We start from the raw sequence: 21,998 nt of genomic DNA, 5'->3' as shown, positions 1-21,998 counted from the left end.
GACAGGTTCCACTCGGAACAGGCTTCGCCAGGGTCGACCAAAGAAGTTGAGTCCACGTGTTCGGCGTCATATCCAGAGGTTGGCTTTAAAAAATAGACACATGAGTGCTGCCAGCATTGCTGCAGAGGTTGAAGACGTGGGAGGTCAGCCTGTCAGTGCTCAGACCATACGCTGCACACTGCATCAACTCGGTCTGCATGGTCGTCATCCCAGAAGGAAGCTGACGCACAAGAAAGCCAGCAAACAGTTTGCTGAAGACAAGCAGTCCAAGAACATGGATTACTGGAATGCCCTGTGGTCTGACGAGACCAAGATAAACTTGTTTGGCTCAGATGGTGTCCAGCATGTGTGGCGGCGCCCTGGTGAGAAGTACCAAGACAACTGTATCTTGCCTACAGTCAAGCATGGTGGTGGTAGCATCATGGTCTTGGGCTGCATGAGTGTTGCTGGCACTGGGGAGCTGCGGTTCATTGAGGGAAACATGAATTCCAACATGTACTGTGACATTCTGAAACAGAGCATGATCCCCTCCCTTCGAAAACTGGGCCTCATGGCAGTTTTCCAACAGGATAACGACCCCAAACACAACCTCCAAGATGACAACTGCCTTGCTGAGGAAGCTGAAGGTAAAGGTGATGGACTAAACCCAATTGAGCACCTGTGGCGCATCCTCAAGTGGAAGGTGGAGGAGTTCAAGGTGTCTAACATCCACCAGCTCCGTGATGTCATCATGGAGGAGTGGAAGAGGATTCCAGTAGCAACCTGTGCAGCTCTGGTGAATTCCATGCCCAGGAGGGTTAAGGCAGTGCTGGATAATAATGGTGGTCACACAAAATATTGACACTTTGGGCACAATTTGGACATGTTCACTGTGGGGTGTACTCACTTATGTTGCCAGCCATTTAGACATTAATGGCTGTGTGTTGAGTTATTTTCAGAAGACAGTAAATCTACACTGCTATACAAGTTGTACACTGACTACTCTAAGTTATATCCAAGTTTTATTTCTATAGTGTTGTCCCATGAAAAGATATAATAAAATATTTGCAGAAATGTGAGGGGTGTACTCACTTTTGTGATACACTGTATATATATATTATTTTTTTAGAGTAAATAACTACACACTAGGTGTGCAATATTTTTTATTGTATTTCTTTTATATTATATGTATAAAAATGTTGATGTGTTCAATACTTATTTCCCCCGCTGTATATATATATATTATTTTTTACATAATATATTGTATATATAATATATATATATATATATATATATATATATATATATATATATATATATATATATATATATATATATATATATATATAATATATAATATATATATATATATATATATATATATATATATATATATTATTTTTTTTGAGTAAATACCGTAACTACACACTAGGTGTGCAATATTTTTTATTGTATTTCTTTTATATTATATGTATTTCTTTCTGTTTTTCCTGTCTTCATACTACTGTAACAAGTTAATTTCCCTAAGGGGATCAATAAAGTCTTAACTTATCTTATCTTATTTTATCTTATCTTATCTTATACACATTCCATTTTCAATTGTGTATTTTCTTCATCTGTAGATGTTACTGTTGTGAGATGAACTCACGGCACAGATCATTGGACCTCCACTCTATAAACACTCCGTGCTGGGCACACTCATGGGCATAAGCAGCAATGGCATCACAGAAGCAAGAGCAGTCTCCAACAGACGAACATGAACATGTGTCATGAGTGCAGATTTCCCAGTACGGCTCCGGGTCCACCTGAGACACAGGACAAGAGAATTACACTTGGTCAACATGTTCTGTTTGGGTTATTTTTGTGAACAATATCAAATTATTTAGGAAAGATGTTTATAGATGTGAGTTACACAAATACAATACCAATTTTCTGATTTATTTAAATGTAATTATGAAATTGGCTATTAGTATGCCCACCTTTAGCATCTGTTAGAGTTTTAATTCTTTTGGCTAAAGTCCTAAATGGTTTCTGGTTAGATACACCTATAGTATGTATTCAGAAAGTAGACTAAGCTTAAACGTTAAAGGTTGCATCAGTATTGTTATGAAATCAAGATGTTTTCTGATCAAGAAAACTGGGTGTTACTGACCACTCTGTTACACTTCTTGAAGAGAGGGCTGCTGAGGACACGACATGACTGTTCCACGGTGACCAGCTTTACTATGTCACTATTGCATGGAGGTGCCACCTGTACACACTCAAATATTAGCAGTTACATTTATTAAAGAAACATATATATGAAATACTCTAAATAGAATTCAGATGTTGAAGCCAATGAGCACCTGAACAGCATCAGCACAGCTGGGTCGGACCTTCCAGGAGTTTCCAAAATCTACAGGATCCACCTCCATTTGATTGTTGCTGCTCAATAGGTCGTTATTTTGACTGCCATCAAAGTTACCACACAAACCACAGACTCTGCCCTGAAATACAAATACACATACTGACCTTAATCAAAGAAAGTTTTTTCAATCTAGATGTAGTGATTAAAATAATATTTTTTTAATTTCTTACTCTTTTTTACTGTGGCCAAAAACTACAAACATTTAGGGGAGATACTATACAATATAAACTTAAAGTATTTTCCCCAACCATTTTGTAATTAATTAATTTTAGAATAATAATAATAAAAAGATTTATTTATATAGCGCCTTTCACAGTCTCGAGGTCGCTTTACGGGAGAAGAGGAACAAAAATACTGTTTGAAAAGAAAAATCTTCAGTAGGGATTTAAAAGAAAAGATAGAAGAGTAATCTCACAGGATTAAGGCAGAGAGTTCCAGAGTTTAGGAGCAAATCCCAAATCAGGATTTTTATTATTTCTACTAGTATGTTTAAATCACACAGAGTTGAAATGTAAACACACAGGTTCGAATCTAGAATTCCCAGGTTCAAATCATGGGCTAGAATAATAGACCACTGTGCCTTCCTGGGTGCTTTTACCCTATTATTGTATGTTTATGTGTGCTAGCAACATAACATTTGTACAGGTTGTAAGTCAACAAGCTGAAACCATTGAGATTTATACCTGTAATCTAAAACTTGTTTTGGGTTTATTTTATTTCTAAAAACCACCTGGTGGGATACATATTGAAAAAATGGCCCCAAGAAAAGGGCAAAACCACCCAAACATTACTCTAAGCTTTTACACCCATTATTGAAGACCACTGCCTACCTTGTATTGGCCGTTGATCTGAAGTATAATGCGAGTGCCCCTGTCCCAGGTGAGAGAGATGTGTTTTCCTAGAAGAACAATGTAATAGAGTCCAGAGCGCACAATCTCAACATCAGTTTCCTTCATCACAGGCCTCCTCATCTTCACCTGTACAGAATGTAAAAGGAATTTGAACAGAATATTTCTAAGATAGATAACCATAAGTTTAGCATTTAAATGTTTTCACTGTGACCTCTTCATGCTCCATGGTGATCAGTCCTCCCATGTAAAACACACTGATGCTTTTCCTGCAGCGATGTCCTACCACCCCACAGGCAGAGTTCTCCACCAGCACCCGAAATGTACCATCCAAACCATTACAGTAATCCTACAGACAGATAATACGAAAAAAATTAAGTGAAATATAAAAACAAAGGTTCAAACAGAGGTGATGTGTTTGACTAACCTGAGCAAGAATGTACTGACAGGGTCCTGGAAAGGAGAATTTTAGTCCATCAAAACTGATGTAGTGTGACTCTCCTACTGTACGGCACACACCATCACACACTCGTTGAGTACAGTTCCACTGCCGTCCAGCACACACACTGTCGGAGTCATAAAGAAGTAAGATTAATGCACTTTATAGATAATTATAAGCTCTACAGCCTAAAAATTTACTACATAGGGAGATTTATTGTACTACTAGTGTGCTTTTGGTATGTGGGGTTAAAAACTGACCACCCATAAGAAACTTATGTCAACAGGTACCAATATACAAATGCAAAGAAAAGAAGTGTATGTGTTTCTAAGCTTTTTTCATTGTCTCTTGCTGTTTTCATGTAACTGCCCACTGTGGGGCAGTGGGTAGTGCTGTTACCTCACAGCACAAAGAGCCTGGGTTTGATTCCCTGGCCAAGTGGCCACGGTATTTTCTGTTTAGAGTTTGCATGTTCTCCCTGTGTTCACATAGGTTTTCTCCAGGTGCTCTGGTTACCTCCCACAATTACAAATGGAGGTCAGGTCAAATTGAATTACTAAAATTGCCATATGTGTAAGTATGTGTGTGTGTGCTCTGTAATGGACTGGTAACCCATCCTGGGTGTTTCCTACATTCTGCCCAATAAATCAGACCACCATGACAAAAAAAATGGCATGTTTTATGAGTCGTCTTAAAGAGTCGTCTGGAAGCACTGCGCCTTCCTGGGTGCTTTTACCCTAGTATTGTGTGTTTACTTGTGCTAGCAACATAACTGGTTTGGTTGAGGGTTCACCATTTTGCAAAAAACAACATAGTAATTAGCTCAGACACAATCTTTGAAAATGCAACAACATCTACAGACCATAAAATTATTTTAAAAAATCAATGAATCCAAAAAGATCTTGTTTCAGCAAGTCATGTTGCTTTGTTTGGATAAGCTTAAAGTTCAAGACTGGCAAAATCTGATATTCAGTCATTTTGTTGCAGAATGGCATGGCAATTCATGTAGTGTCTGAATAGATTGCTAAATTAATCACACAGTAATAAATGTCCAAATCATTATCTGTATCTGAGTCAGATCCCTAGCTAACACTAAGTGTAGACTAGAGGCTTTTAATCTCCTTTACTATTTGCTACAGAAATAATAAGAACAAGTTTGGGTGTCAAAGTATTTTTTCAAAATGTTTAAAGAAATTTCATTGATTATGTAATTAGGTGTAACAACTATGCAGAAATAGAAGAAATCCTGTAGCCTGTACAGAGCCCTGACATCAAAAAGTACAATAGTAATTGTCATGCCATGTCCTCTCGTCCGGCATTAATGCATGACCTTGCAAAATTTTTGATCTTGGGCTTGGGCTTAGAGCACATCCCATCCCCACCGTCCACTGAATTTTTCATACAGATGTATTACCAGGTGTTGCAGTCTATATTGATACTCTGTCCAGGAAAATAGGGCTGGTTGTTATGGAAACATGGACACTGGTTCGGAGGAATGCATTCTTTTTTATGACGAACCTGCAAACAGAATCATTGAACCTTCAATGAAAATATGTTAATTAAAAGTATTGAACAATTTAAAGATTACACAAAGAGACATACATACCGTCCCAGGAGGGCACACACAGCCAGAGATGCAGCCCTGGCTCACACATTCAAAGTCCAAGTTCTGGCATGTTTTAGCACATTCGATTCCCACGTCTCTCGTACTCTCACACTGTAGATGCTGCAGTGGGGTCGGGCAGGACAGAGATCGCCGATCTGCAACCAGACAAATACACTTATGCTAAAAATGTGATCATATTCAAATACAAAACAATACATTTTATATAAATGTTCTAGCTCAGTAGTTAGGGTACTGGACTAGTAATCAGTAGGTTGCTGGTTCAAGCTCCACCACTGCCAGTTTGCCTCTGTTGGGCCTGTGAGCGAAGTCCTTAACCCTCAATACCTAATATTGTATTTAGTCATAACTGTAAGTGGCTTTAGATAAAAAGATATAAATCTTAATAAAAGTTTAATAATTTTGTCAGGCCAAAATGGTATATTTCACATGATGTAACATGCACTTCATTAGTTTACAATTTATTCATTCATCCTTAGTAACCTCATTATCATGGTCACGGTAGTTAAGAGCCAGCCAGTAAGCACTGGGCACAAGACTGGCATACGCCTAGGGCAATACAAATTCAAACAAAGCTTACAAAGCTTACACTTGATAATTCAGATAATTCAGTCGCTGATTTTCTGTTTTTTTTACTATGGACTTACATTTATTTTGATATTTTGCTAGTTAATTTATTTTATTTTAATATACATCAACCAGGCATAACATTATGAGCACTGAGAGGTAAAGTGAACAACACTGATTATCTCTTCATCACGACACCTGTTAGTGGGTGGGATATATTAGGCAGCAAGTGAACATTTTATCCTCAAAGTTGATGTGTTAGAATCAGGAAAAATGGGCAAGCGTAATGATTTAAGAGAGTTTGACAAGGGCCAAATTGTGATGGCTAGGTTAGAGCATCTCCAAAACTACAGCTCTTGTGGGGTGTTCCCGGTCTGCAGTGGTCAGTATCTATCAAAATTGGTCCAAGGAAGGAACACTGGTAAACCGGCGTCATGGGCAGCCAAGGCTCATTGATGTACATGGGGAGCGAAGGCTGGCCCGTGTGGCCCGACAGAGTCCATGCCTCAACGGGTCAGGGCTGTTTTGGCAGCAAAAGGAGGACAACACAATAGTAGGAAGGTGGTCATAATGTTATGCCTGATCGGTGTATGACTCTGAGCTACAGTACTTTATTACAAATGCTTGATTCCTGTTTTAATGAAGTGTAAATTAAAAATTAGTATTTTTTGTAGTTATTTTGCCTGTTTTTACTGGTTGTTTTATATTTTGCTAGTTTATTCATTTTCTTTTATTATATGACTCTGAGCTACAGTACTTTAGTTAAGTGCTTGATTCTAATGTTTTATTATAAAGTGTAATTTTTTTATTTTGTGTAGTTTTGTTTTTACTGGTTGTTTCATTTTTTTTTAAAAAGTACAGTATTTATGTACTTGGTCTCTAGATGAATCCAGATGTGCTTAAAGTACATTATAGTATTTATTATAATATTATAATATACATTATATTAAAACAGGCTGCATTGCCCAACAAATGTAATTCATACATACTTTTTAAAATAATTATGTCCATACATAAGATGGTTGAAAATAATTTCCTTTTTAATTAAATTAAAGTAAGATGTTGTTTTCCCCTCAAAATTCGATTTGATTTTTACAGTGAAGTTCCAAACACAGAGGAAACACAGATGTTTTTACCTCTTGAAGGTGCAGGTTCATCAAAAAAGAGGTCTGATAGCACAGACGGTGAGAGATCACTGGAACTGCAGCGCATGGAGCCATTCTCACAATAACTATAAAAAACACATTTTATATTTGAACACATAATAAAAGTAAATAAGCAGAAAACATTAACAGAATGTAGGTGTATTTCTGACTGACCAGATTGAGTGGTGATCAGCGAACATGTCATTGGGCTGGTAGATTTCTCCATCATAGTGACACGTGCAGTGGTCTGGTGCTACACAGAGTCCTGTATCGCTGAGATAAAGCCCACGAGGACAGAAACAACCCTCCTCACAAACACTGTCACACTTAATGTCCGGCATAGACAGTGAACGACACGTCTGGTTACATGCACTTCCACACGCATCGTACACCTGGTCACCTGGACAGGCCAGTTCTGTTTGTACACACACATGTAAAAAACAAGTAACTTTTTATAAAACATGGCTAAATAATCTAATATATTTTACTAATTATAGTTCTGTGTACACACTCTTGTGTATAGTTATGCTGGAACATAAAGGCCCTTCCCAGTTACAGCCCCAGCCTTGCCCGGCTCTTAGAGCACATGGACTTTTGTTTACTGTTGATGTTCCACTCTTCCCTGTGTCTCCGCCTCTGCCTCTTGATTTGCCCTCAACTGCAGCAGACAAAAGTTGGCCACTAGTCTGCTGGGTGGGAAAAGACCGGACTAAAAAGAAAGTTGGGTCTTTGGCACTGTGTAAGGACCCTGGTTAGTAGCCCGAGGCGGCTGTGTAAAAGTACTAAACGCTAAAATCAGCGTGCGACTCCCCATGCTAGAGACTGGCCTTACACACAAATCCACCAAGGTATGGGTTAATAAGACGGCGTCGGTGGACTGCACATGTGTCGGAGGGAGCATGTGTCAGGCAAATATACCCTCCTTGAATGTGATCAGGGTCTCCAACAGCGGAAGACTAATTGGCTATGTTAAGTGACGCACATGATTTTTGACTTTTCGCGACAGTTTTTTAGTAATTGTTGGTTCAAGCAAATTTCAGTCAACATTTAATAAAGATCATTATAAACAACACAGAACTTTTAAGTCTGTGTTAACAAAAATGTTGGCAAGTTGTCATTAATGTTAAAGGCAAAGAACAATCAAAGTGTGTTACCGCAGTATCCCTGTCTCCTCCAGTCGATCAGCACTCCCTGCGCTGAGCATGCGGCTGCGTAGCTGCTCACAGCTGCACATAGACAAGCGTGGCCATCTGCACAGGAGCACACGTCATAGCGGCAATTCTTCAGGTATGGACCAGGGCTCACCTTGTGATGGCATGGTTCGAATTTCACCGATAGCATCACTGCACATTCCTCTTCTGCAAAGTTTACTGTACATTACACAGAGACAAACACAATTTTAAATCAAACTGTGTGTGTGTGTGTGTGTATATGTGTCTGCAAATGCTTGTATGAAAATGTGCAATGGCTCACAAATGTAACCAGGAAAAGAAAAAACACTGAGGACAGGGCATGAACACAATTTTGGATAGGGCATCAGTCTATTACAGGCTAACATGCCCATTCACCCACTCTTACATGTTCATGTGTGTGTGTGTGTGTGTACCTCTCTTTGGATTTAAGCTGCATGGATCAGTGGGTTGCTTTTGGATGTTGTCACACTCCGCGTTCATCTTCCAGGCATTTCCAAAACCTTCAACTTGTGTCTCTACCAGGCCGCCCGCGATTAGAAAGTCATCACCTTGGTTACGGTTATAGTTTCCACACAGGCCACATGTTTTCCCTGCATACACTGGACTAAGCTATGTACATACACACAAACACACACAACAAATGTCTATGCATTTAAAATTTAAAATTATATGTACAAATCAGAAAACAGAATACATTCTGTTACATTAATAAATTCTTACATTTATTTTGACTTTTAGTTTTACTGCAGTCATTTTATTTATTAATAAACATCCATTTCTGTATTCAGGCCTACAACACATTCCAAAAAAAGTTGGGACAGTAAAGAATATACCACTTTGTAATGTTGCCATTCTTTTTCACCACACTTAAAAGATGTTTAGGCACTGAAGATACCAAACCACAGCACTATGGCGTTGTGGTTGACAACATTTTTTGTTCTGAAATTCTCCACACATTCTACAGTATATTGTGGACAGGTCAGGGCTGCAGGCAGGCCAGCCCTGTACCCGTACTCCATTCTTCCACAGCCATGCCTTTATAATGTGTGCAGCAAGTAGTTTCTCATTGTCATGTGTGGACGTCTACGGACATTAATTAATGCTGCCATCACAGAAGTTTAAATTGCCACTGACAGGACACTGACACAAGCCCATATAATGACAGACCCTGTTTGAAATCACTTCATTTTTTTCTATTTATTTATGCATTAATTTAATTTAGCGTAGTCAATTTGTCTTCTGCTGCTGGGGGATCCCTGATTGCAGTCGAGGTGGGTACACTGCTGCTCATGCCTCCTTCGACTTGCGTGCAGCCCTTAGCGAAACCTTTTTTCACCTATGTATTTTGCACAGGCGCCTCTCTATCTGTCGATCAGGGTCCTTACACAGCATTTGAAGACCCCACCCACATAGTCCGGTCATTCCGCCCTAGCAGAAACGTGTCTGCTGTAGGCACTGCCAATTATGCCCGCTAGACGGCGCTCAGCCGACCGGTGGCAACGCCGAGTTTCAAACCGAGGAGTTCAGAATCTCGGCGCTGGTGTGCTAGCGGAATATCACGCTGCGCCACCTGGGCACTGACATTTTTTGTACCTCATTACTAGCCCTAAATTGTCCCCATCACAGTTATTTTGGAATGTGTTGCCGGCCTGAAATGCAAGAATGAATGTGTATTAATAAATGAAATGAAGTTGACCAGACAGAACATGAATTATCTTGGGGTCATACTGTCTGCAATGAAAAAAAAGTCAAAATAAATGTAAGACTGTGGACACTGTTTTTTTTATTCACACTCACTTACCCTGAGTCGTACACGTCCATGACCATCCCAGTCCAGCTGGAGATTATCTCCATAATTCAATCTTACTGATGACAAGACAGTGCTCTGGATACGCAGCGCTCCTACACACATACATTCACACACATTCACACATCACTGTTAGCTGGGTACAAGCATAAGCAGGAATAAGTTCTGCTCATGGAACAGTATGGATTAACACACCATTGATTAACGGTGTTTGAATGTCCAGGCCGTCCACAGAGACCACACCTCCATGTTTCAGCCTTATTGTCTGATTGGACAGGTCATGAAATTTCAGGGTGACAGAACGTGTACACACAGCATCCTGGTCATCTGCACACTGGTATAAACACAGACAAAAATAATCAAAGTCCACTTGAAAAGAAGTTTGAGTAAAGTAAATAAGTAAATAAATGCCATTTGTAGAGCCCTCTGTTGGATGTAAGGTTCTCGTCTTTGCCCTTTATGCACAGCTATTTTTAAGGATTCTATGAATTCTTCAATAATATTATGGACTGTAGATGGTAAAATCCCAAATTGTTTTGCAATCATGCATAAGAAATTGTTATTCTTAACTGTAGGGCTATTTGCTCACACAGTCTGACCTATCATTGCTCATAAACAACTTTGCATTTTATTAATTCCCCTTTTTCACCCAATCAAGTCTGATGAGTCATTGTGTTCCAAAATATTATAAAATTGCTCTGTTTTACTCACACAAGGGTTAGACATACCTGCATAGTTTCTATGACAGCAGAGAACCAGTTGGAGTGACAGTCTTTAGCCAGCAGATACTGACAGAGGCCACTGAAGGTAAAGAACTTGTCATCAAATGTCTTGAAGTGTGACTGTCCTGATACCACACACTCTCCTGCACACATAAACAGTAAACAAACAAGTATGTGATTGGGTGTGCATTAGCTTCTATTAAGAGCATAGGGGAGAGCTAGAAATAACATTTAAACCTTTAGAACACGACACGCTACACTATGTAGATAGATAGATAGATAGATAGATAGATAGATAGATAGATAGATAGATAGATAGATAGATAGATAGATAGATAGATAGACATTACACACTACACACACACTAACATTTGCACTTCTGACTAGGGAGTCAATACCTTTCAAAAGTTGGTAATATCATTACATTCTACATGTAAATACGTTCCTAATATTTTGGCCAAAATTTGCACTATGCGCAAGGCCTCAGGACGTAGGACATAGGAGAGGGGTTACTAAAGACCTTTCTAGAACCTGGGGGTGATGGTGTTCATACAGGTACCAGCATGTTGGATGCTACAACTACCTTTTCATCCTGAACCCTGCCATAACATTACCTGAACATCTGGCAACCCTACTTCCAGCATAAAACCATCAAAAATGTATTTTACTTGAGCAAAGAATTCTTATATCCATGTGCTGTTTGGATTTATTCTGTTAAGTATAATGGCATGCTTAGATTATGATTAGGAAGTGTGTGAAATCTCACCTGGGCATCCCTCATTGGTGCACTCCCAAGATCCATGACGACACACACTGAAAATAAGAACAGGATATATAGTGTATGTGGAAAAAAAGGAAATTAATGATGTAATGTCTGAAGCAGATACATTACCACATTGCTTATTCATACACTAGGTGGCAGCATGTGTATATAATCTCAGAACCTCAGTGAGTCAAATTTTATGCTTTAAAGTAAAGGGGTTCAGTTGTGTACAGTGACTTTCAAATTAGGTCTGTTACGTGATGTTGGGGGTCTGATTCTGAACCAGAAATCATGTTGAAATAAACCAATGAAGACTTATGAAACACTAGGCAGCAACATCATGGTTTAATGTGTGAGTGTGAAGAGATCTGCTGTTTCCTTTAGCCAGATTTATTCAAACATTTATTCATTCATTCATTGTCTGTATTACCACTTTATCTAGGGGCAATTTTGTATCTTAAATTAACCTGACTGCATGCCTTTGGACTGTGGGAGGAAACCCACACAAACACAGAGAGAACATGCAAACTCCACACAAGATTAGAAAACAGAAGAATACAAAAACAGCTTAACAATAAAAAGGTAAATTCTATTTGTCATAAATATGTGCTGATTTGTTTTTTTTCATTATTGCTGATAACCTACTGTATTTTTGAATAGAAAGTTTAAACCTGATGTTTGCACATGAAGGTGTCCTTAGGTTCAATTCAGAATTGAAACTGAGAACCAATTAACATTTAAGAACCACTGCTATACAGTGTATGTGTGTTCAGACTAACCATGTGTTGCAGTCCTGTGTGATAGTGGAACCAGGAGGGTAGCGCTTCCCTGTATGCTGACATGAACACTGGGAGACATCAACACAACGTTCTCCATCCAGGACCTTACCCACTGAAACACACACACACAAACATGTAAAGTAACAGACATACACCATGGGCAGGGCAAACCATCGCAGGACTACACACTCACCTTTTTACTACTCACTCACTGTCCCACATTTTTGGGTAACTCATTAATTAATTCATTTAGTATCTCTTTTACCACTGCTTTATCCTATTCATGGTCACAGTAGATACAATGCACCGGGAAAAACGTAGGAATACATACATTTAGGATAACATGAATTATCTGATCCAATTCAGTTTAAATGCAAGTTGTTATTGCAGCAAAAGGGAGACAAACAGTATAAACATATGAGATTCAAGTAGTTTTTTTTTTTTTTAAAGTGACAGCCTCTTATGATGGTGTTATGATTTGTGATGATAACATTGTATTCAGTCTAAGAAAATGCTAAGCAGAATTATATTGATGAGAGGTCTCACACTTTAGTCCATCATTTTAGGTCTAAAAATGAATGTCACCCTACACAGTGCTGCAAATAAGAGTAAAAGTTGTTTTGGGGATTTAATTCTTTTCATTATAACATCCTTATAGATATACATCCTGTATTGTGATGAGCCTGTCTGACAGTCTGAATAGAGAGAAGTGGCCTGCTCACAATGACAGGTCTGTTTTTCCTGACTAAACTAAGAATTTCAATCAAATGTAAATATTAAAAAGTCAGATGAGTGTAGAGCTAGTTCTGTATACGGCTCTGTCTCAAACCTGAACAGGTGCATCCATCCACACACTGGTCCTCGCAGACTTCATGAATGTTGAGACTTTGACACGATGTGGAACATGACGGGGAGCATTCACTGTACTGCATTCCTATAGGACACTTTGGACCTAAACAGGCACAAATATATATATATATATATACACACACACACACACACACAGTTTATTATGTTTTGTAGCCACAAGTTTGGCTGTTGTGTTTCTGCAACTCTCTGTATATGTATGTTACTCACTGCACTGGCTGTGTGTATGCCAACCAGACAGAACCAGTCCATGGCTAGCACATGTACGAGCATATTCCAGCAGAGCCTGGCAAACACAATCGTCTTTATCTTTGCAGTGACACGCATCCGACTCACACACTGACAAGAACGCATCTGCATCCACCAGGCTAGCACAGCGTAGGAACACCGCAGAGGTGCGCAGAACCTCACACTTGGACATAAGCTACACACACACACACACACACACACACACACACACACACACACAAACAACTTAAGGAATCTTTCAAAAAAATGACAAACACTTAAGGACATGAATGTTTTGTGAGGCTTCTTATTTTAATGATGTCTTCAACTTTTCTTTAATGATGGTTTCTGAAAACAAAATTTGATGGGTCAAAAATAGGCATACATCAACTTAGATTGCATTTGTTGCATTATTGTTTTTCCTGTTTTGATTTTTAATTACATGTACACTCAATCTCAATTCAATGCCTGCAGCACATTTCAAAACTTTAAATTAAAAACATTGTAAAATGTTCAAAATTGCTTGAACATAACATGAAAGAAACATCCAGAATAGACCAAGTCATTTGTGTGTAGGAATGGGTTAGGGCTAGCCACTTAAAAAAACATTAGTGAATAATACAGCAGTTCAAAAACAATGTTGCAAGAATTTTGATAGTGAGATTTATAATGAGAGGGAGAATATTGTGTGTGTGTGTGTGTGTGTGTGTGTTTGGGTGTTTAAACATAAATGTCCATGCTTATTTCCGCTTCTTTAAAAGAAATAACTTTACATGCCAAAATCTACTTGTTTTACAAGAGCAGGGCTGCATAAACAGAGATTGTGAGTGCTAGACTGGCCCACTTGCAGTCCAGACCTGGCTCCTAGTGCAAACAGCAAAAATGGTGCAGGCATAAAATACGGGACTAGATTATATATGAAATAAATATGTTTAAAATGAAAGGTAATACATAATATATAGTGTTTTTGCATTGATTGAATTCAGTACAAATAAAAAAGACATATACAGCTCCCTACCTTCTGTTTTTATTAGCATTTCACATTTACAGCATTCTGCTGACTAACCTTGACTGAGTCTCCTGTGGTATTACAGGTCTGTGAAGGTGGCTTTACACGTTTACAAAGTTCAGCTGCTCCATTAAGAGCCCAAGAGTTGGCAAAGTCATACGGATCCTCTGCCACGAAACCTAAACACATATAAACACACAAACAAATTTACTGATATACCAGTTTAGCTACAGCTGCAATCAGAAATAGTCAACCACACAAAGAAAATACGAATTTGTATTTTCTCCAAAGTCTTTACCAGTTGAATGATAAAGTAAATGAACAAACTGAATGATGTAGTAAAGCAGCAGGATATTTTGTAAATATTGCCATGTCACCATTATTCAATCTCTACATAATATTGCTGACCTTAAAACCCACTGCTATTCTGGATGACCTAGATGAGTTACACCATGATCAAGCCTTTGGGAACTAAATTACAAATCTTATTTTTCTTTAGCTGTGTTGTGTTATATGAACACCACCCAGAGAATCAAGTTGAACATCCCTAGAGACACTGGAAGTTGTCCAGAAGTTTCAAACTTATGGTGCAGCAGCCCTGCCTGGCCATAAGTGAAACCCCAACATTTTGGCAATAGGTCTTAGCAAAAAACCCCATTGTACCTGCAAAAGTTGACCTGGTGAAGGCTGAGACAAATGTGTCAGTGGGAACTATAAAAAGATCACTTAACAATCAAGGACTTCATGGACAGACAGGAAGGATCAACAAGAATATGCCAGAAGAAAGTAGAGTTCTATGGAGCAATGAATTGGTCATGTGGATCAGTGGTTTATCTGGTGCAAGAAAGATGAGGCATATGACCAGAAGAATACTATCACCATGGTCGAGCGGCTGGGGGGTTGAATAATACTGCACATGGACATTTGTCAAGAGAACTAGATGTTTTTTATTTAACCTCAAAAATTTGTTAACTTATGTGATCAAAATTGCTTCTACGTATGTATAATAGCAAATATTAATGTGATCTCCAACTAACTCATGGTCAGAAGTCCACATACAGTTGGCCATTTAGTTTAACTATACAAATGTGCCAAGCAACACACTTAATCTCTTACACTATCACACAAACACAACCTCCCATCTCATAATTCATTAAAACACAGTAAATTAAGAGGCAGTAAAATCCATTGGCAGAGATACTGAACAAAAGCAAACATAAAACACTCAAGAGTTCTGATAAGTTAAAGAGTCATTTCCCATTGTTTAGTCTCCTCTGCAGAAAATGTCTCCACCTATTTCCCACAACCATTTACCTTCTTGTGCAGTGTAGTCGTCCCCGGGCACAGAGTTGTAGTTTCCACACAGACCGCAGGTGTTGTTGGCATGGTTTTTACCAAGGGTGAGCTGAATGTTGTGCATGGGATCGATGCGAATAGAGAAGCCAAACTCCTCACTCCACAAGCGCACACTGCCCAACTCAAAACCAGCAAACACTGAGCCAGAGGCATATGGCAAACGGAGCCTGTCACACACAAACACATCATAAATATTAGTGCACCTAGATTCCACATACTGTAAGTACAGCAAATGAAATCTAGTGAAGGATTTGAGTCCTTGAGGAGCAAAGGTGGACAGATGATCTCCAGTTTTTCAAAAAATGCACAAGTAAATAATTAACATAATGCCTATGTACACCTAAAGTACATCGTTAATCATCAGTTATAAATTATGCTGCAAACCAAAAACATCTCGAACTTCTTTTTTCTATTAAATTATTATTTTAAATCATTATTTCATTTTGCTGCCTTAAATGACACTTTTGAAGCCACAAAAATCACATCTACAATACTAATGCTCTCTTTCCACTGGTGACTGAAATCTGCTTGATATCTACAACTGCATACATTAAAGGAAATTTCATAGACAAATTAGATAGATAATTAAATATCCAATATAAATGTAAATGATTTTATGAAAATTTGATGAATAAGGGAAAAGTTAAGCCTGTCTTGTAATTTTGCTAAATGAATTGAACAATCAGGTCACTTCAGTCTACAAATTCCATCTGATTGCTATACAAGCAAAATGTTTGTTTAATTATTGCATAATGTCATATCTGATTTTTAAAAAAAATCTTTTTATCTATCTATAAAACTGAATATAAGGGCAAAATTTAACTTGATAGCTTTCACTTTAGCTGTATTTTACAGTAGCTTTACCATCAAATAACTAAAAATACTTTTTAACATATAACACAAATAAGCAGTCAATTGCTGCCCTATCCAGAGTGTATTTCTGCCCTGTGCCCATCGTTTATAGGTGTAAGTGGACTCAATGCATAATTGTGTAACAGGGAAAGGCTTGTTTTTTCTTGTCAGAAGTCCTGTTTTAGATACTACATTTACTTAAATGAATGCTGACAAATGTCTTTGTATTTGTCAAAATCTCAAATATTTATATAATCAGCAGTTAGTGAGTTCTGTTCCATTCCTACCTTTCTGTTCCTTGTGTTAGTATTCCATCTACAGACAGATGCAACTCAAACAATTCTCCCAGATAAAGTGTCACTCCTTTTCTTCTGCCCTGAGACAAATCACCTACAGACACAACAAAGATACACACATTTTCTATTTATTTACATGTTTATACCCCTGATTATAACATACACTATAATATCAAAAGTGTATAGACACCCGTCCTAGCTGTTGAGGTCGGAATTTACACCCAATCACTAAGACCCATAGTGTAAAAAAATTTATTTTATAAAAAGATTATATGTCTCTAATTTTATGGCAATAGTTTGGAAGAGGCTTTTTTCTTTTTCCAGCAAGAGGGAGGTCCAAAAAGCCAAAAAAACAAAAAGTTTGGTATTAATGAACTTACTATATAACTCCAGACTAACTCCTTTGGAACAATTTGGAACTTTGGTTGCAATCTTGGTCATTTTCAAAACAATATTAGTGTCATCACACAATATTAGTGCCTCAAAAATCCACTTTTGACAGAATGGACACAAATAACCCAAACACAAACTCCAAAATGTCATATAAAGCCTTTACAGCATAATAGACGCAGTTACAGACCCAACATTGTGGTGCAAAGTGGATGGTTTTGACAAAGGACACCCAACAAGCTCAGGGACAGGTGTCCACATACTTTTGGTCATTTACACTAGTTTAAATGTATGGGGAAAGTGTCAATGTTGTTAGATGGTGCTGTTACCCAGTATTGAAAATGTTCTGCGATTGCAGTCTCCAGCCAGCATGTAGCTACAATCCCCAGCAAAGTCATAAATCACTCCATCAAACGTGTGCACATGCTGCTGGCCGAACAGACTACAGCGACCGATCCCCTCCACTAACACACAACCTGTATAGAAGGAACAAAGTCATACACACTTTCTACATTGTTTTCTATCATGCACACATACATGCAGCAAAACCCAGTCTTCGCTATGTCTGCATATTGTATGTTTACACAATGCACCGTTTAATGGCTGGTACACTGGACTGGCATCCAAACAGGAAACACTTGCCTGTTAAATGTAGGAAGAGAAGCCATGTTACTGCATTCCATCCTCCCAGCGGACGTCTTTCCATCTGACCAGCAAAGGACTGTGAAGACCTGAATCAAAGTAAGTTTTTAGTTATTTATATGAATTCAAATTTCCCAACAATTAAAGATTTTGTCTATGGATTAAATGCCAGATTTAACAAAACAGATTACCACAAAGAGTGTTTTTTTAAGATGTTATATAATTAATAATCTGTTTGCAAGTCTCCTCTTACTCACACAAGTGCAAAAAACCTTTAAAACACTCAAACATTGAAGTACCTTCAGAAAATGCAGTGTCAAACTACTGAGCATCAAACACCTTCTCACTTCCAATTCAAATAGCCCCCTGTTCCTTGTTTTTTAGTTATTTATATGAATTCAATTTTCCCAACAGTTAAATATTTTGTCTATGGATTAAATGCCATATTTAACAAAACAGACATGCAGTTATACCAAGATAGCACATTTTCACTGCATATACACACTATATTTCTCTGATCTGACTTATGATATAGGTAAGACTGTAAAATGATGGAACAGGGATAACAGTCTCTTGAGTTTAGACCACTCTTTGCAACTGTGGTGACCAGAAAAGCACTTCAGAATGCACATGTCAATTTCTGCAAAATACAAATGGCAGGAATAAAATCTGTCCAAGGAGGACCACAGCCTAGTGCATGCCTCAACAAGATAGTAGAAATTGCAATTAGTTCATTCCTCATCCAGTTTTTCCTCCATCAGATACGACCAGTTATGTATGTTTAGCACCTGTCTATGCACTGGTAGCTTACCATGTTAGACTGCTGTATCAGCTAAGCATTAATGATCCACCTCCTTTAACAATACCTATGAAAGTGCCTATTTTATTATCTGTACTTTGTTGTCTTCATGATCATTTTATTTGCATTTTTTGTATAACTGTTTTCTGAAATACATTTTGCTCATGCTTTCTGCACAACTGGTCCTAGATGTGATGTTTTAGTCACGTTTTGAGACCACACTAAGCAGTATAAGTCCATAGTTTATTAGGTAATGATGACTGGTAGATGCTGAGTAGTTTGTGGTGTTGCACTCTCAGCTTTTTTGCACATTTTGGTTTTTCTGGATATAACCATCTGCCAAAAGGTTAATATAAATGTTAACAAAAACCTATTTTATAGAAAAATGAACAGAAATACAACCTTGTAAAAAACAATAGAGATGAGTGAGCACAAAAAATGATTTTCTACAATGATATACAAAAAATAAACATATTTGCAAGCCTGTTTTCTGTATTGCACACACATAATACTCACACAACTGCAAAAAACCTTTAAAACACGCAAACGTTGAAATACCTTCAAAAAATGCAGTGTCAAACTCCTGAGCATCAAACACCTTCTCACTTAGGTTCTAATCCAAAGACTCCTGTGAAGAGCCCACCGTTCCTTGGTTGTTCTGCAGTCTCCAGTTCTCACAATTTTAGGGACATAATTGGCAGCCTGGCAATTTATTATCAGAGTGTAAGAGAGGGAGTAAGAGTAAGAGGGATGGTGTGATTTCCTTTCTTGTGCTCATTAACAGAAAACAATTGCAGGAAGTCTGGGTACAAGAGGAACCAAAGGATTAATCTGCTAGTGAAGACAGATAAGACAGAGCAGAATACAGTAGAGCCAATCTAAACATGCTCTCTCACGCAGACACATGCACAATCAATGTCTGGCAAGCAGGCCCAGAAAACTACACACTTAGGGTTTGACTTCGAAGCAACTACACTGCATGGCCAAAAGTATGTAAACACCCATCCTTATTGTTGAGTTCAGTCTTTTTTAGAATCGCCTTCAGAGTTGCTGTCACATGGGTCTGAATCTCTGAGACATCCGCAAACCTTAATTCCTTCATGACATCCTTAACAAAAAAGTCAGCAGGTGCTTTCATCACTTTCATCAGCATTTTGTGCTTCTCCATCACCATTTTTCTCAATTTGAAACAAAATGTAATGTTCTATCTTTGCTCCATACATGTTTGACGGCACCTTTTCAACAGACTGCACTATGTGGATGCGATAAGCCACGCCCACCACACAATAGGTATAGAATAGAATGCCTTTTTGTCATATATACATATACAGATGTACAGTATAATGGATTTTTTTGCATATCCCTTGTTTGGACGCTGGGGTCAGAGTGCAGGGTCAGCCATTGTACGGCGCCCCTGGAGACAAGAGGGTTAAGGGCCTTGCTCAAGGGCCCAGCAGTGGCTTAATGGCAGGGCCCAAATCTCTACCCACTAGGCTACTCATTCTACTCTCTGCAAAACTGACACTTCACTCTTAACCCTAGTTTTTTCATTTTAACTACATATTCTGTTACCCTTGAGGTGGTTTTGACAGAAACCTGTTTACCCACCCGAGGTTGAATCCTGCAAGTCGAGACTGCTGTGCCAACAATGCTGCTCCTGCTAGATATGACCTGGCGTGTTTGCACCAAAAATGTCAAGAACTCACTACAGACTTTATCACAGACTGGACTGAATAATGAAGAACTCCAATTGTTTACATTATTATTTTTTTGCTAGTTATAACTTTTAGTTCAATTTAATTTTGTGTATGTATGATTTGTGTAAATCCTATTTATTCAAATTATTCTCCAGGCCACCCAAGGAGGATCCTCCGTGCTGAGTCTGGTTGCTCAGGGTTTCTTCCTGTATTTTTTTTTATGCATTTCCTCCCCATTTTCCTCCCGAATTTAGCGCACTCAATTTGTCTTCCGCTGCTGAGGGATACCCGATTGCAACCAAGGAGAGCACATCGCTGCCCACGCCTCTTCCGACACGTGTCTTCTTGCCCCTGCATTCTGCACAGGCGTCTCGTCCGCTAATCAGGGTCCTTACACAGTGTATGAAGATCCTACCCACAGAGGTCCGGTCGTCCCGCCCTAGCAGATAAGATGGCCAATTAGTATCTGCTGTAAGCACTGCCAATTATGCCCACCAGATTGCACCCAGCCGACCGGTGGCAACGCCGAGTTTTGAACCGTGGAGTTCAGAATCTCGGCACTGGTGTGCTAGAGGAATATCCGCTGCGCCACCTGAGTGCCTCTTCCTGTATTTTTAAGGGAGTTTTTCCTTGCCGCTGTCGCCCTCAGCTTGCTCAACAGGGGTTTTTGGTCGGTTGGTCCTGGATTCTATAAAGTTGCTTTGAGACAATGGGTGTGTTCGAAAAGTTAGTGAGCTCTCTACATAGACAGCATTTTACGTCATCCTACGCGCGCTCCAGAGAAGGAGGCTGTTCGAAATCCTAGATGTCTTAATATCGTCACTAGCTAGGCATCTTAACATTTCAATGCATTAACATGCAATAACATTCAATATTGACTCAAGAACCAGTGAGCATCGGAAGCGCCCTTAGTGATCAAGGGAATCCCAGCATTCAGTGCGGCAGCTCTTCTCTCACAGAAAAATAAAAGAAACATGGCTGACGGAGCGGCGAAACGAATGGAGTTACTTTTAAACGTAAATATATTATTATAGATTTTTTATTTGTATAAACTTGTACAAGTGTTTTTATTTGCAAGTTCGGGCTTGTCAGCGAATGTAACCGTTTTTGGTACACGAAGGGCAATGTTAGTTGACATGCTAGCTGTGCCACCCCATCCCATTGGTTTGAATGGCAAGATGCTAAATGTTAAACCCAATGGAATCGCTATCTAAGTAGCGCGTTCGAATAACCTGCCTTATAAGTCATTGACTTATTAGAATCCTCTCTACTGAGGCAGCTGCCTATGTAGGCAGTAAGACAGCAAGGCAGCTCCCTAGGTTTTTGAACACACCCAATGTCTCTTGTAAGAAGCACCATACAAATAAATTTGACTTAACTTGAATTGACTGGGCTAGGTTACCACTGTCCAAAGGTGTTGCTTCTATACATGTCCCTGCACTTTCTTGAACTTGTTGCGTGTTTCATTCAAGATATGCGATTATTCAACCTTATGTCCACACCTCGTATTGTATAACATTTCAAATGTATTAAAAATGTGTAGCATCAAAGTTTTTGTTACATTTCAGGAAAAAAAAATTGTTAGCTCT

At 38.7% G+C, this 21,998-nt stretch overlaps 1 protein-coding gene across 1 annotated transcript in view; it reads right to left on the bottom strand.

Moving 5' to 3' along the window:
* vwf (von Willebrand factor) overlaps positions 1–19,325 on the bottom strand; it is a 58,020-nt gene extending 38,695 nt beyond the window's left edge. The window contains exons 1-25 of the mRNA XM_063005246.1: positions 19,271–19,325; positions 17,914–18,002; positions 17,601–17,747; positions 16,873–16,975; positions 15,692–15,900; positions 14,411–14,556; positions 13,351–13,564; positions 13,103–13,225; positions 12,274–12,385; positions 11,498–11,544; positions 10,738–10,874; positions 10,205–10,343; positions 10,004–10,104; positions 8,616–8,811; positions 8,164–8,379; positions 7,184–7,424; positions 7,001–7,095; positions 5,280–5,434; positions 5,088–5,191; positions 3,662–3,800; positions 3,449–3,583; positions 3,217–3,363; positions 2,325–2,465; positions 2,132–2,230; positions 1,628–1,784 (exon numbers count right to left, since the gene is read on the bottom strand). Coding sequence (XP_062861316.1) covers positions 1,628–1,784; positions 2,132–2,230; positions 2,325–2,465; positions 3,217–3,363; positions 3,449–3,583; positions 3,662–3,800; positions 5,088–5,191; positions 5,280–5,434; positions 7,001–7,095; positions 7,184–7,424; positions 8,164–8,379; positions 8,616–8,811; positions 10,004–10,104; positions 10,205–10,343; positions 10,738–10,874; positions 11,498–11,544; positions 12,274–12,385; positions 13,103–13,225; positions 13,351–13,564; positions 14,411–14,556; positions 15,692–15,900; positions 16,873–16,975; positions 17,601–17,747; positions 17,914–17,977 — 3,367 coding nt within the window. The 5' untranslated portion in view covers positions 17,978–18,002; positions 19,271–19,325. The remainder of the gene's footprint in view (positions 1–1,627; positions 1,785–2,131; positions 2,231–2,324; positions 2,466–3,216; positions 3,364–3,448; positions 3,584–3,661; positions 3,801–5,087; positions 5,192–5,279; positions 5,435–7,000; positions 7,096–7,183; positions 7,425–8,163; positions 8,380–8,615; positions 8,812–10,003; positions 10,105–10,204; positions 10,344–10,737; positions 10,875–11,497; positions 11,545–12,273; positions 12,386–13,102; positions 13,226–13,350; positions 13,565–14,410; positions 14,557–15,691; positions 15,901–16,872; positions 16,976–17,600; positions 17,748–17,913; positions 18,003–19,270) is intronic.
* Between the last annotated feature and the right edge of the window lie 2,673 nt (positions 19,326–21,998).

The sequence above is a fragment of the Trichomycterus rosablanca genome, chromosome 11 (genome assembly GCF_030014385.1).
Source record: "Trichomycterus rosablanca isolate fTriRos1 chromosome 11, fTriRos1.hap1, whole genome shotgun sequence".
Taxonomy (NCBI): domain Eukaryota; kingdom Metazoa; phylum Chordata; class Actinopteri; order Siluriformes; family Trichomycteridae; genus Trichomycterus; species Trichomycterus rosablanca.
This window is presented reverse-complemented; position numbering and strand designations above follow the sequence as displayed.